This window comes from Agelaius phoeniceus, chromosome 17 (genome assembly GCF_051311805.1).
Source record: "Agelaius phoeniceus isolate bAgePho1 chromosome 17, bAgePho1.hap1, whole genome shotgun sequence".
Taxonomy (NCBI): domain Eukaryota; kingdom Metazoa; phylum Chordata; class Aves; order Passeriformes; family Icteridae; genus Agelaius; species Agelaius phoeniceus.
The window spans coordinates 7,847,608-7,863,115 of NC_135281.1; the positions used below are offsets into that span (position 1 = coordinate 7,847,608).

Consider the following 15,508-nt stretch of genomic DNA (forward strand, 5'->3'; position numbering starts at 1 on the left):
CACAGAGATGCTCTGAGCTCCTGGGGATGTAACCCCTTGTCCTGGAGCTTAGGGGAGCAGGAGGGGTTCTGAGCAAGCTGCACACGTGGCATTTGGGACTATTAAAGGATTATTTTTGACATAAAATAAATAGCAGAAACAATGCTGGGCTATTAAACAAGCTCGAGGAAGGGGAACCTGCTTCGGTTGAATTGGGACTGGAGTTTTAAGGGGAAAAAGTTTGAAAAACCAAGGGGACATGACTTTTTTTAGGAAGCTGCATGTGCAAACTATGTCATTGTGCTGAGGATTACACTCCATGGTGTGTTTCCACCAAGCTTTCCAGAAGTTTTGTGTTTTTCACAGGGCAATCAGGGGCTTTCATATAGAAATACAGTGACTCTCCTGTGCTGAGGGGAAGGAAATTAAGATTGATTTGGTTTAAATTCCACTCCCTTTTCTGAAACGCATGCCACGTACAGTAAAAAGAAATTATTTGTAGGTTTTTGGTCATGAACTGTTTGTGTTACTAAATAGAAATAATTCCTATTTATCCTCAAGCATCAATGCTCAGCCTTTAACCTGTATTTAGGTACATATTCCATATTCTTGTACAGGACTGGAATCCACTTCAGGCTTGATGGGTTCAGACCCTGGATAAATTAGTGTGGGCCTTGCTGCCTGTCCCTAAGCACAGCTCCTTTCCAGAGGGGGGAGAGACTTTTCACCCTCTGTGTGACCCTAAATGTGAGATTTAGTGGCCTGTGTGCCCGTTTGGTTCTTGGAATAATTTCCAGCCATATGTGAAGAGACATGACAGTTAAAGGAGTTGTTCAGTAGACAGTAAGAATATTCAGAAGTGCCCCTAAAATCACAGGAAGGGTGAATATGAAAAGGTACCTGAAGAAAAGGGATTCAGTTACATTTGCTCTCCATCGTGGCCTTTCCACAAGGTCACACTGTGCTGTCTTATGACACTAATCATTTAAATTCAGTAAATTGCCCAATAAACCTGGATGTATCAATCTTTTCATAAACAATGTCCTTATTTTAGTGGGAAAAAGTTTGGACCTTGAAAAACTGAGAGGTTCTGTTGGAAAAGGGATGGTCCTTTTCAAAAAAGCTTGAAGTGTAGTCCTTTAAGTAAATCACTTCTGAAAATGGCTTTTGGGTCCTCAACTACTTTCCTTACTTTAAACAACTTTTCTCACAAATACTCTCACTGGGAAAGCTCTGAGAGGCTCAGTCTGCTGTAGCCTGTGTTATTAAAGAGATAAAATTGCAAGCTAAGCTACTTAGGTGTAGTTAGTAAAAGAGTGAAATGTGGGTTTTTTCCTGAAAAAGACATGAATTTACTTGAACTAGAACTCATGCACGTGGTTAATTTCCCATTATTCTGGGAAAGTCTTGTTCATGTCTCAAATTTTGATCAAGGTATAAAATGTTACAGCGAAAGGATGATTATTCTCACAGACTTTTTTTGTTCAAACATGTGACCCTGGTATTTTTATCTTTGAATTTTTTTTAATTATTATTTTTTTAATGCTACAACCAAGCTGGTCGATTTTCCAGGCGTTTCCAAGTAATTAAACTCAATTAAAACTATTAAATTCTTTCTTTTGGTGACAACTTTGTTATTAACAGATAACCACAAGGAGGAGATTTAACTTGGAAGGCCCTTGATTGTATCCTAATCCGTCTCTCACCTCTGGCTGACACCTGTGGCAGATAAACCCTATAGAATAGGAGTCTGCTGAATACTCTTAATTAATACTTTCTTCCTTGTAGAAAAGTAATTATTTGCTCACGGCATAAATAGGTATTTGGCAGGGATTTAAAAGGACTGATTAGTTTTAAATGCTGGGGCTTTATTTTGGTGGGGTTTTTAAGGGAGGTGATGGTGTCTGAATCCAGGATCCAGGCTCAGGATGACTTTGTCCTGACAATCCCAATGTCGAGTTAATTGTCACGTTGCTGAGGAGAGCAGAGTCAGACAAGAAGCAGATTTGTTATCTGTGTCAGAGGAGCCAGCTCTGCCCTGTGCTAATGGCCTGCAAGTCTGAACAGGGAACTGCAAGGCACAGCCCTGGAGAGGGCTGTGGAGCCAGGGCTGGGGTGGCTTGCACTTGAGAGATTGCCAGAGATAAATCTGCTTCCCTCTTCCTCCAGAGCCCCAGTGTGCAGGCAGGGAGAGCTGTGGACGTGCAGCTTGGATCAGCTGTTCACAAATCCGTGGCCTTTTAGTGCATATTCCAGGGCAAGCAGAAGCAGTGCATGAAAAATCAATCTCAGTGTTCCAGGAGATCTGGGGGAAGGTGGTTTTAATGCAGAGCCCCTGGGAGGGTCCTGGGGGTGCAGTTTGTGTAATTCAAGGGTGGTTTTAATGCAGAGCCCTTGGGAGGGTCCTGGGGGTGCAGTTTGTGTAATTCAAGGGTGGTTTTAATGCAGAACCTTTGGGAAGGTCCTGGGGGTGCAGTTTGTGTAATTCAAGGGTGGTTTTAATGCAGAGCCCTTGGGAGGGTCCTGGGGGTGCAGTTTTGTATAATTTAATGCCCCAGGGCTGCTGTGGAGGTAGAGCCAGCACCTCTGGCAGTGTGAGGGCTTCTGTGCAGCTCCTGGAGAGGCTCTGGGGACCAGCACCGTGCACATTGCAACATCCTGGCAGCAGTTAAAGCTGATTTGGGTGTGCATGCCCATTCTGCATTCCCTTTGCTCTGAGTAGTGGGAGTTTTGTGTGGTGTGAGCAGATCTGCCTTCCCATTGCTGTCATAGGGAAATATTTGCTTGTTCACCTCCAGTTTTCATGGAAATTGTCTTCAATACAAACTGAAGGCTGTTCAGCAAGGTCCTTTTGGCAATCTTCTGTCGTATTATTACTTGAAACAAAGGTTAAAAATGAAAACTGAAACAGAAATTAATTTTAGGTGAGGTGTTAGTAGTTCAGAGGACATAACTCAAATTGTAATTTTTAAAACATTATTCATTTCAAATGTAGAGAGCTAGTTCAAGGGTTAGAAACAGTGCCAAACTGAGAGCAGCACTGGCAACAATTGTGTGAGCTTGTGCCACTGGGATGTGAAAGAAAATGAGCTCCTTGCTAAATGAGTGCTTTAGTCTTCCTTTACAACGTGTTCCACAGGCTGCTGCTGCCCATGTTTTCCTCAAGCTGTGCTAAGCAGGCAGCAGAAGCTCCCCAGAGCAAGTGGATGTGGGGATGGGGCTGGCAGGGCCTCACTTGGGTGGAAATTGCCAGAAACAGCAGGGACGTGTCCGAGGATGCTCTCTAGAGAAAACATTTCTGAGCAAAATGCTGAAAGAGGACTTCACTCTTGGTGTGTTTTGATCCCTTGTTGTTCATGAAGCAGCAATAGGGAGTGGGGGCTTTTTTACCTCTCGGTTCTCTCAAGGTGTGCCCTGAGGAGAAATGGGCAGCTCTGGAAGTGACTGCTGTTCTTCAGAAGTGGGAGTGGAGGGTGTGTTGAGAAGGAATGAACAATTCAGAATGATCCCTTCCCTCCTGATGCTTGTCTCCCCCAGGTTTCCATGGGAGGCAGCTGTTTGAGGCTGTGCTGGGGAGGATCAGGAATGCTGGGTCTGAGCACCAGGGGTTTGCACTAAAAGTAATTTGTGGGGCTGTTACATTTTGACCCTGAAGGAAATTCCACCAATGGAGCATGGCAGAGATGAGGCATGTGGGGATACTCTGTGCTGCTGTAAGTTTTATTTACAAAAGGAGTTTATTGCCTGTTTTGCACCCCTGCCTCTCATTGTCCTTGTTTGTGAAAGCATGACTCCTAGATTAGCACAGGGAGGACCTCGCTCTTCTAAAGTTACTAAACAAGCACTGAGAGTTGAGTTTTTAGATTAATCTGTTTTCACTGCAAAAAGTGGTTCCTGGAGGAGATTTGATTTCAGGCTGTCTGTGGTCCTTGGGCTTCGCATGCATCAGGAAGCCTTGGCTGGATGTGTTAGTGAGGAGCTCATTCCCAGGGCTCCTGGGCACACTTTTCCTACAGAGGGATGATAGCAGGGAGCACTGGGAACTTCCCATTGCTCTGCTGAGCCCACACTGCTCCTACATGGGCACCACTGGCAGCACAGAGATGTCCCTCAGTGGCACAGAGTTTCTGTGCCAGGAAGAGCACTCCATCAGCATCTTCACACAAATTTCATAATCCTCTTTCTGATTATTTACACGCTGTACAGAGAATTTGGATATACCAATCTCATTTTGGTGCAGTCTGATTTTCCTGTTTGAACTGACAGCTGTAGGAGCTGTGTCTTTCCTTGGGGTGGGCACAGCCTCTGGGACTGGTGCTTCTGGATGCTACAGTACTGCAAATAAAGAACTGCTGGAGGAACCCTGGCCTCGTGCCTCAGGACACCCCTGTCACACTGGGAGTGCTGGTTGGCCTTAAAACTTTATCAGCCTCTTTAGGACTTGGAATTGTGCCTTGCTGTGGAGGAAATGTCCACACTGTGGAAGCAGTGGTGCCAAATCATTTCCCCAAACGACTTCCCCTCTGGGTGGTAAAGTGCATTTTTCTGTTTTGTTTTCATTCCATCATATTCTGTACCTCAAGAGAAAGATTTTTTTTTTCCCCCCACCCCCCCTCTCATCTACAGCTTGGTTTCCATATTGTTTAGTAAAAGAGAAGGTAACTTCATACACTGTGGAAATGTTTCCTACTCCCCATTAGTGATTAATACCAATAATGCTAAAATGAAACTTAGAGGATAAATGACAGATAGCAACCAATGAGATTTCCTGAAAGAGTTTTAAAGGCTAATGATCCTTGAAATGTATAAAAATAAATTGCTTCATTAAAAACCATTTTACAAAATAATTTCTTCCTAGCAGCATATTTTCTTCAAAACAGTTCCCCCGTGTAACTACACCTGGGTAGTAAAATTTGATTCAGTGCTGTTCCTATGGGGCCACAGTGAAATGCCCTGATTATGTCTGTGTCCCTGTGCCTCATCAGGGGAGCAGGTTTGGGGCTGAAAATGAGAGACCTGCTCAAGGCAAGTCTGTTGGAGTCTTTGCTTTGTGCCCTTGTTTGTGGGACAGCATCAGGAATGTTTAAACATGAGTGACAGAGCTTCTCTGCAATGGGCACAGGGCTTGTGAGTCACACACGGCTGCAGCCACGGCCATTCTGCTCTAATTAAAGAGAACTTCACCAGGAATGTGCAGTAATTAGCTTGGTGTGTCCTACACCATCCATGTCAGCAGCGTCTGCCACAAAGGTTGATTGCAATGTGCTCACCCTCCCTACACTGTGCTCCCTGTTAGAGCTGCCCAGCCAGTTCCTTACTGTGCTGTCATGCAGCAGCAGGAGCCACAGAAATCTGCAGAGAATTAGAGCACAGACCCTGTTTGACTGGGTGGGTTTCCTCTGCTGAGTCACACACCATGCTAAAAGCAAGGCAGATTTATACATCAAAATGAGATGCCTGACCTACTGAAGATGAATTAACAACAAAAAGAAAATTCTGTTGTGGGCATGTGGGCTTTTTCCAAGTTGTCTGCTGTTGTTCAGTTTGAGCAGGCACAATGCTTTTGTGCTGTGACTCTTTATCAAATTAAATACAGATTATTTTTGCTTCTGTTTTTGAGCTGTTTGATGAATGAGAAAATGCACTGCTGGTTTGCATCAATGTGTTTCTGTGCTCTTGCTGTGGATTTAGGAACAGGGCTGGTTGTTTGGGGCAGGAGGGGTGGTTGGCTTGGTGGGCAGTGAAGTGACAGCCCTTTCACAGGCTCAGTGCTGTCTCAGCTGGGAAAAACATTCCTTTTCCAGGATGAGTTAACCAAACTCACTTTGTAGAGCTGCAGGTAGCACCATCCTTCTCCAGGGGAATTCACTGAAGGTTTTGTCACTGATGCTGGCCAGGAGCAGGATCTGGGTGTGAGAAAGTTCACTTGTGCTTATGGAGGTGCAGGAGATATTTTAGAGCTGCCAGCACGTGCATCTTCACATTGAGTGGTTTGAAAAGGCCACAGGCAGGCAGAGCTCCTGCACCAGGTCCTTCCCTTCCAGGAGGCAGTTTGGGACCTCCTGGGAGGGGCTGCATCAGACCCAGGTGTTTGGGAACAGTCAGGGCCACTGGGGCATTGCCATTCCCAACACCAGCTGCAGTGACAGATGAACCTGTCCTGCATTTGTGCTGTGTCTTGTCTTTTTTTTTTTTCCCTTTTTTTTTGTAAATTTTATGTTATTTGGTTTTTTTAAGCAATGTTGTTAGTTGGTGTTGCTGCTATTGGGGCTGCAGTTGAGGCTCTGCAAGGCTGCAATAGTTGTACTGGAAAAGGATTTTATTGTGTAATAATTGGGTTTACATGGCAGGATGGGGCAGTTTTAACTCTGCTGATGCTGGTAAATTAGTAGGCAGCTTCAATGGAAATGGAATTGTTGGTTTGAGGGACAAGTCAGGAAGGAATGACCCCTCTGCATGTTGTGTTGCTGGGTAATACCCCCAAACCAGTCACTACTGACGCTATTGGAAATGAATATTTTGTCTAAACTACTGAAGCAATTCCTGCATAGTTTCAGGTGTTTAAAGGAGCTTTGTATCATCTGAAGTGTGTGGGCTGTTAGTGGTCAGGATGAGTCACAGACTTCCTTCAAAGAACAAAATTTTGTTTATCTAGGAGAGCAAAAGAAAGGATGGGAAAATCATGTTAATGTTAAAATACACTTGGGAAGTAAAATTACTTTAATAAATGTATCTTAAGAAATAGGAATGTGTAGATCCTGGGTTTGGTCTAAGATCTCCCACCCCCCACACCTATCCCCAAAAAAGAAAATCAAAGTGAATGGAAAAAACCTGATTTTCCCCTGACAGGACACCACAACCTCTGTGAGGATAGGTCTCATGATGGAAGAAATGATCTTTAACCTTGCAGATACACATCTGTTCTTCAATGACCTGGAGGTATGTGGCTGCTTGTTTTATTTAACATCTTTCTCTGTGATCATTTGCATGTAGCCTACAAACTTGGGGGAGTTTGGCCAAGAAACTTTATTTTTGACCCCAGAGAAGTGGACCTTAGTTGGTTTATTGGAAGCATCCCTTGGACACCTCCATTCTGTCCAGGATTTCTTTTTGTCTAAATAGTCAGTTAACACTGATGGCTTTTTGCAGGTTTACTAAATTATTACAATTTATTAAATTTAATAATTTGCAGGTTTATTAAATTATTCCTAAATGCAATAATGAGGACATTGCTGCTGCTTCTTCTCCTGAAATTTGCTATTTAATAATTTTATTCAGCTAAATTGGCATCGATCCTATGGGGGCAGGCAGCAATTAGCTGTGAGCCAAAGCAGAGGTTTTGAAAATGTTGCTCTGTTGTTGAGGAAGGTTTTGCACAGACAGAGCAGGAGGTTCTGCTCAGGATCAGGAATACTGCAGGAAGAAACTATGGCAGTTTCAATGTAACAGAACAAGAGGAAGAATTTTTGCTGCTGGTGCCATGGTTAGACCTGGCTCTCTCTCACACAAAGCAAAAATCCTTTGGAGTGTGTGGTAAACAGCAGGCAAGGTGATTGGCAGGATGCTGAGGAGCAGCTGGGCAGCAGGGGTGGAAATGTGCTGGAATTTGCAGCCAGAGCACTCAGCCTGAATGGATCAGCTCCAGGGTGATGAGGTGGGGACTGAGCTCTGGGCACCTTGGAATGAAAACACAGCTTGGAGGCATTTGGAAAAGAAAAAACCTGGCATCCCCGGGCAGACTTCTGTGGTCTTTTATTTTTATTTTTTTTCCTTCACTTGAAAAAGGAAGAATTTGTTGCTGTGCCAGATGAAAGGAGAGAAACATTTTCTGTGCCTGAGGAGTTCAGTGGGAATTTGTGGTTCCTTCAGTGCTGGATTTCAGTGTGGTCCCCTCTGTCAGGGGAGGCACAGCCTTTCCTGCCCCCTGGCTCTGGCAGTCTTGAGGTGTCACTTGCTGGGAATTGTTATTTCCTTTCAAACACAAGCACCTGAACTGACAGATTTTTCTTCTTTCAACTTTTTTCATAGAGGGAGTTTGTGATGAGGGCATGGAAAGTACAAAGTAAAATCTTTCTCTTAGGAAAAGAAAAACAGAGCTCCTCTTTGGGAGCCCAGGGCATTATTTAAGCAGTGATAATATTTACTACAGAACCATCACCTTTCACCCATCAGATCTCAATATGTGATTCAACAAAGCTCCATGTCCTGCACAGTGACCTTACAAAACCCCTCTGCCTTTCTAGATTTTTGCAAGAATTGCCAGTTTTAAAATAAGTTTTCTCCTTTTTCACTTACTGCCCTAAGATTTTAAATGAAGCAGCAAATTGTCTGGCCTTTGTCAAATTGTGCACATTTGTCAGTCAGTAACAGCTCTGGGCACTGGTGGTTTGGTTTTAGCTGAGCTTTTTCAATGAAAAATTGATGGATGATGCAGAATTAAAGAAAAGTAAATGTGCCTTACAGAATTTTACTTTCCAAAAAAGCCATGTCAGTTTGGAGGAATTTGCAGTAACAGAGTCACCCAGAGTTACCCACCCTACTCCTTCCTTTAGGATGATAAATAAAAGCCACCTTTGTGTATTCACAGAGTGGTATTTAAGGATCATACATCACTGAGTACTGGGCTTAAAAAATCACAGGGAATAACATCCTTAAAAATGAAAAAAGGGATTTGTAAAAACCAGCCCGGGAATAGATTCAGCTGTGGCCCCTCATGCATTACCATGTACATTAGCACCATCGTGTGGTGCAGTGCTGGCCTGTACCACACAAAGTGAGCTGAAACCATTTCTGACCATCTCTTGTGCTGAGAGAGCAGGGGGAGAGTTTCCCATCTGAAACCACAGCAGGAATTCTCTTAAGCACTGAAAATGCCCCTCTGGCACAATTCCACGTTCAGCCATTCTGGGGGTCCAGCAGACTGGAGTAAGCAGAGCATGGCTGGCCTCAGAACTGACAGTGGAACAAGGGGAAAGGGGAGGAAATGTCACCCATCCTCTCCAGAGGGGCAGGTTGGACAAGGAAATCAATTCCCTTGCCTTAGCACAGGGGGGTGGTTTGTTCTGCTGGCTGCAGTTTGCAGTGCTGTGCAGAGCAGAAGGTGCTGCCAGGGTGCAAAGCCCTCCTGAAGCATTCCCAGGAAGGGCCTGATGAGGACAGAACATTTGTCCATAGGTACAGCAAGGTTTGCACAGCCCTTGGGAGAATTTGTGTGATCCTCCTTAGTCTGGTGAGGATGTGATGTCACCTGGCAAAAAACTGAGGGAGGAGCCTGGGCTGGAATGCAACCTTTTTGCTGTCCAAAAAAACCCCAAAAAACAAAAGATTCTGAAACTCTGGTTAGCCAGGGCTTTATCTTTTCTTAGGATCTACCCAGAAGGGATTCAGGTAATTGTTTCCTGGATGCATTAGCTGAGAGCATTTTGGCTGTGCAGTTCCATTCAGGTGCAGCTCTTCAGATCCCTCCTGCTGCAGCCCATCCTCTCTCAGTGCTGCAGTGCAGTAGGCAGCCAGGTTCCAGCAGATTCACCCCAAAACTCGGGTGGTTGTGTGGGAGGAGGCTGATCACTGGTAGACTGCAGAAGTCTTAGACTCCTACTGAAAACTTCCAGTCTTTTTACAGAAAGGGATTCTCTGTCAGCAAGTGAAGTCCCACAGGCAGATGAAATCCCTACAGTGTGTGAGTGTGAGCCATGCAAGGTGTTTGCACAAAGGGCTCTGATCATGCTGCAGAGTGTATCAGCAAATATTCACCTGACAGCAGATATTCTCCCTCTCTGCTCCCCTTTTTACGAGAATCAGGGAGAAAAGAACTTAGCCAGGGTTAAAAATCACAGTGAAGTTAAAATACAAACTCTGGCCTTCCCAGGGCTGTGCTTTTCTTCCCAGATGCCTTTTGTTCACAGCACAATGCTGGCTAAAGAACAGCACCTTCCACCCCAGCCCCTCTGGAGATATTATTGTCCAGCTGTCTGGAAAACAGGTATTAAGGACAGGAGGACTGGCAGGGGGATGAGGAGCTGACAAACAAGGGGATTAGTGTGTGTTTACAAGTTGCTGCCTTTGGGAGCCATCCCTGGAGGTTTTGTGTTCTGGGAAGTGTTAACCCCTCCTAATGAGGGATGCAGGCTCCACTGATCAGTGAATCCATGAGATGTTTGAAACTCTCTAGCCCAGTCCTGATCCCCAGATAGATTATGTGTGCCTTTGTAAGCTGCTTTTATACCTGCATGAGACATTCCTTGGGAGTGTTCAGAGGGAATGTGAGGGACACCAGAAGCAGCTCTCAGGAGCCCTGTATTTCACAGGGAGGCAGCAGAGGCTTGCTCCAAGCCAGCAGTGCCATTTAAAGCAGCTCAGGCTCCTCTAAACGTGGCTGCTCCCACCTGGAGGCAGCTTGTGCAGCACCCAAGAGTAAAACCAGCTCAGTGCCCAGAGCTGCAAGGGCTGGCTGAGGGCTCACACACTTGTGTAGGGTACAGGCTGGGTGTGTCACACACCGTCCCCCCTGAGATCCCAGCTGAAAACCAGCAGCAGATGTGAAACCTGGGCCAGGTTTCCTTCCTGCCATTCCAGCAGCCTCCTCCTTTCAGCAGCTGAGGTGTCTCAGGGTGTGTGATTCCCCTCTCACTGGGATGTCAGGGAAGCCCTGCAGGATGCAGGAGCAGCCTGTGAGCAGGGGTGGAAGGTGCAGGCTGTGGCTGGGGTAACACGAGAGGTGCAGCTATGAGGTAGCGTCTCAGGCAGTGTCAGGGTGTTTTATTAACCCAGAAATGTGATAGCTACTGTTGTCACACTTCAGTGTACAGAACAATCCATTCACAAACGAGAAAAGCAGATCCCTGCACAAATGCCTTTGCCCTGACTTCAGGCAGTGGCACAGCTGGAGTGCAGTGGGCTGACCCCAGCCTGGGGCACAGCAGCTCTGGGGCTGGAGGAGAGAGGTGCCAGCAGGGATCTGCTGTTCAGCTGCTTGGCTGCAGTTATATACAGCAATATACACCCCAGTGAGGGGGGGATAAGAGGGCTGATGAGATGAGAGCAAGATGCAGTTGTGTGTCATTTCGAGAATTATCTAAAATGCTGCAGAAAATCTCATTCATATGGACAAGAACTATCTGTCATGTTTTGCCACTGACAAAGAGTTTGGTTACTTGTTTGGGGATTTCTTTTTTCCTGTTTTGAAAGGGGCTAGTTTAAAGTAATTCATCAAACTCATCATTGTGTAAAGAAGGTAAAACAAATTCTGTGGTTTACAGAACACTGAAGTGGTGAAGAATTACCTTGGTTATCTGCAGTTGTTCTGACTCCACAGTCCTGTGGTACCAACTGTCACAGCTTTTAAACTCTGTTGAAAAATCAGCCAAAATAAAAGATAGTGCTCATCAGCTTGCAGGCTTTCTGTTCTGCTCTCACCTGTAAGGCTCATGGAGAAAGGAGAGTTAAGGTGCAGGGGGAAACTTCCCAATTTTTCCCTTCCTAATCTTAATGCTGAGACTGGGAAAGAAACCAAAGGAATAACATTTCTCACATTTTTGAGGCAGGGCCTCCCCCATTTGAACAATGAGGGATTTTGGAAGATAAGATCTCAAGCACATACTTCATGCAGGCTGAGCTCCAAGTGTATATTCTGGTTAAATTTCCTGTGCACAGATTTCCTCATTATTGACACACACTATTCCTCAGCTCACTCTGGGGCTGGGGCAGTGAAGGAGTGTTTGTTGCCTTCAGTGCTTCAGCCCAGCTTCCCTGCACATCAAAGGCAGCTCAGCCCCCTGGGAGCAAACAGGGCAAACACCAGCAGGACAGGCAGGACAGGCTCTCTGGAAATCTCCCTGGGACAGATCTTCTCCCCTGTAATTATGTGGGCACACACCTCCTGTCCAGAGCAGAATTCTCACAGGGAGAAAGGCTGCCAAGCCTCTGCCTTATCATGCATACAGAGCAGAAAGAACCTCAGCTTTCCTGGCTAAAAACACAAGCATCTCCATCTCTGTCTGCATAAGGAGTTCCACTCACTGGGTTATTCAAGAGCTGCTGTGCCCTTAGATAACAGCAGATCTCACACACACTCTCTGTCTGTTCATATTTTGTGCAAGTGCTATGTGATACTTGTTGCTAACAATTAACTGGCTAGACTACAATACTAGCAAATTGTAAGATTTTATCTCCTTGATATTACACTTAAAGTAATTTTGCATTACATTATTTCAATTTTTTCCCCACAACATTTACTCACTATTGTATTTTTTTTTTCATCTGCCTCCTAGGACTGTGACCAGATCCACATAGATGATGTATCATCAGATGATAATGGTCAGGATCTAAGGTATGGGGTGTCCCAAGCTGGAAGCTGCAGGACAGGCAGTCCCCAGCCATTGGGAAGTAGCAGGGGCCTGGCCAGAGATTCTCAGACCTGCACTGTCTCCCCTCCTGGCTGCATGCTGTCTGCATTTATTGAGCACACACAAGTACAGAGTCCCCTCTCTCACACTGTTGTGTCTGTGCCTTCTCTCAGGCCCTGACTATGCTGAGCTTTGGACCATTCTGGGAAATATGTCTAAATTAGGTTGAGCTCCAGTCAGACCACACCAGGTTCATATATGATTTCACCAGACAATTGTCACAGCTGTTGCCAAAATGCTTCAAAACAAGACTGAAAGGTTTCCCACTCTCCAGTCTGTAGTGAATGGGCTTAGTAGAGAGGAGCTGGACTTTGCCATGCCAGATCTTTGTTGAAACTTGTACCCAAAATGCACCAAACATTACCATTACCTGTGTGAGTTGGGTCATCGTGTTCATAGAAACTACTTCTGTACAATTCCATCTGCTTTTCCCAAAGTGTTGCCTGCAGAGCAACAAAAGGAAAAGAATGAAATGCGCAGAACTCATATTGAGCTTTGCAATTTGTGGTTTTATGGGTGATTATTGCGAGAAATTGATGCAGGAACAGAACATATTTTTAGATCAGTGCTGCTAATTGTGCTGAAGATGAACTTCAGTTCCGTACAGCGTGTCTTGTCCCCACATTTCTTTTCAGCCCTTTCCCCTCCCTGCTGGCACTGTGCAGGCTGTAATTACACTGACCTTTCTCCTTGCCTCCTCCCAGCACGTACAACTTCTCTGCAGATGGCTTCCACAGCTCCACTGCCAGTGCAAACCTGTGCCTGGGCTCGGGCGTCCACGGCGGGGTGGACTGGATGAGGAAGTTGGCGTTCCGCTACCGCCGGGTCAAAGAGATGTACAACACCTACAGGAACAATGTGGGGGGTAAGTGCCACTGCCCAGGCCAGCAGCAGGCCTTCCATCCTCCCAAAAACTGCAGAGCCTCTGGGGCCATCTCTGGAGCACGTGTAGGAGCCCCATGATGTTCTTCATGGTGAGCTGAGCAAGCGCCCCCGCAGTCACCCTGAAATGTGGTTCTGTACGAGGCTTGTGGGAGTCACACTAAAATACCTGGTGAGTGGTTTTGAGAAAGACTCAGGTCCCAGTATGGAGCTTTGTTTTGTAATTTATTTGGCAGGAAAGTAACCTTCTCCAATTTTCCAGAATGCTTAGCAGGCAAGCAAACAGTTCAAAACTAAATATGTCCTTTTTTTTTTATACACAGCATGTCTGATTGCTGCCTGAAGGCTTCCTTATGTTATAGCTACTTGCTTTAAACTCCCCTAAAACAATACCAAGAGACTCTCAGCTTCCTTTTCAGTACATCAGTGCAGGTTTCCCTCTGACTAGGAAAAGAAAGAAGCAAAACTCAAAGCATCACCACAACTTATTTATTGGTTGGAGGGCAAGTGTACCCTGCATGCACTGGAAATGGGGCATGGATTTTCAGGAGGAACAAAACCATCCTGGCCTCAGGTGTCTCTGCCCAGGTCACTGCCCACTTTACACAGCTCCTCCATCTTCTTGCTCGCTTCCCATGCAAGCTTCATGCTCACTCCAAGAAAGGTGTTCCAGGGAGGTCCTGCCATGTGTGCTTGACTGAGCCATTGCAGCAGAGGGGAAGGAAGCTGAGCTGCAGCAGCACAGGATTGTGCAGGAGCTGAGCCTCATGGCAGTGACAAAGGGAGGCAGTGGCACCAGGGCCAAGAGAGGGGCAGTGGGAGGGTTCAGAGCACAGGCAGGTGCCCTTTGGCATTCCCATGCAATTCCCTTTGTGTGCTTTCCCTGCCTGCAGGTTTAATAGGAGCTCCTAAGAGGGAGACCTGGCTGCAGCTGAGAGCAGAACTGGAGGCTCTGACTGATCTCTGGCTCACCCATGCTCTGAAAGCCCTGAATTTGATACATTCCAGGTAAGAGCAGCTCCAGGAATTGCCTGTGGGTTTAATCCAGGAGCTCCTTTGCTTCCCTTGTTTTCCCCCTCTAAACAAATTGAGACACATTACAGGGCTTGGCTGGCCAAGCCTGTGGGAGCCAGTCTGCACATGTTTGCCAGGCTGAATTATGGAGGGTTGGGGTGAGCTGAGCAAAAGCAAAACAATCCTTGTCCTTGCCTTTCCTTGGCTCCCTCAGCCATGGCTCCATTTTCAGGTTTACAAGAGAGGAGAGGGAAGAGCCCTTCTGTCCCTGAACATGCTCACTCACAGAACCCAGCATGGACATTACTACATTGGGTTTAAATTCCCACCAAAGCAATCCTGGCAAGCTTGCAGTAAGGCTGCATCACTACTGCTCGTTTGGTTGATGTTTTCTTCATTCTACTGAGCTGATCAAAAGACATTTCTGGTTCTCACATTATTTCCCTCTGGCTGCAAAATCCCCCACTGGCTTGGGAACTTCAGTGGCAGGAATGGTTTGCTTCCTACCACTTTTCAGTCCAGGGTGAAAGAAATAAACCCAGATTTCTAATAACTTCTGTTTCCTAGGCCCAACTGTGTGAATGTGTTGGTCACCACAACTCAGCTTATACCAGCTCTGGCTAAAGTGCTTCTCTATGGGCTGGGCACTGTCTTCCCCATTGAAAACATTTACAGTGCAACAAAAACAGGTAAGAGCAAACTGACTGAGGCCTTACCTAAGGCAGGCTGAAGTTTTGTCCCTAAGTCATGCAATGAGTGAGCTTTATTTTTAGCTCCCTACTTACAGATGTCTAATTCACATCCTGACTCCCACACTTAACCTAGTACAGACTGCAGGGGAAAAAAAAATCTAAAAAACACTTCTCAAGTGTCTCCAAGGGGAAGTGAGCCAGATACATAGAAATGTACCCTATGGAGCACTGTCTGCTTGTGGGATGTCCAGCTGCTCCCAGCTGGAAGGAAGGTCTGGTTGGAGCTGTTACAGAAACACTTTTTGGATGCTCTTGCTCTTGCAGAGGGGTCAAGTGTGCCGAATGAGCTTTGTGAAGCTTTGTGAGTGATGAGTACTGGTAGGGTTGGCTTGGGGATTCTTTGTGTTCTGTTCTTTCTGGTGTGTTTGAGGATTGCATTTTCATGTTTTTACTGCAACCAGAATGAACAGAAGAGGGCTCTGGAGACTGAATGCACCCGTGTCACATCAGTCTGCCAGCTGGTGGCCTAAGCAGGGC

The 15,508-nt window shown here is 45.9% G+C and overlaps 1 protein-coding gene across 3 annotated transcripts in view; it reads left to right on the forward strand.

The window, feature by feature from the left end:
• The window catches only part of EYA2 (EYA transcriptional coactivator and phosphatase 2), an 87,737-nt gene that overhangs the window by 68,663 nt on the left and 3,566 nt on the right, over window positions 1-15,508 (forward strand). For all 3 annotated transcript variants that reach the window (XM_054644417.2, XM_077187400.1, XM_077187401.1), the window contains exons 10-14: window positions 6,829-6,918; window positions 12,249-12,307; window positions 13,088-13,248; window positions 14,159-14,273; window positions 14,847-14,968. In XM_054644417.2, coding sequence (XP_054500392.1) covers window positions 6,829-6,918; window positions 12,249-12,307; window positions 13,088-13,248; window positions 14,159-14,273; window positions 14,847-14,968 — 547 coding nt within the window. The remainder of the gene's footprint in view (window positions 1-6,828; window positions 6,919-12,248; window positions 12,308-13,087; window positions 13,249-14,158; window positions 14,274-14,846; window positions 14,969-15,508) is intronic.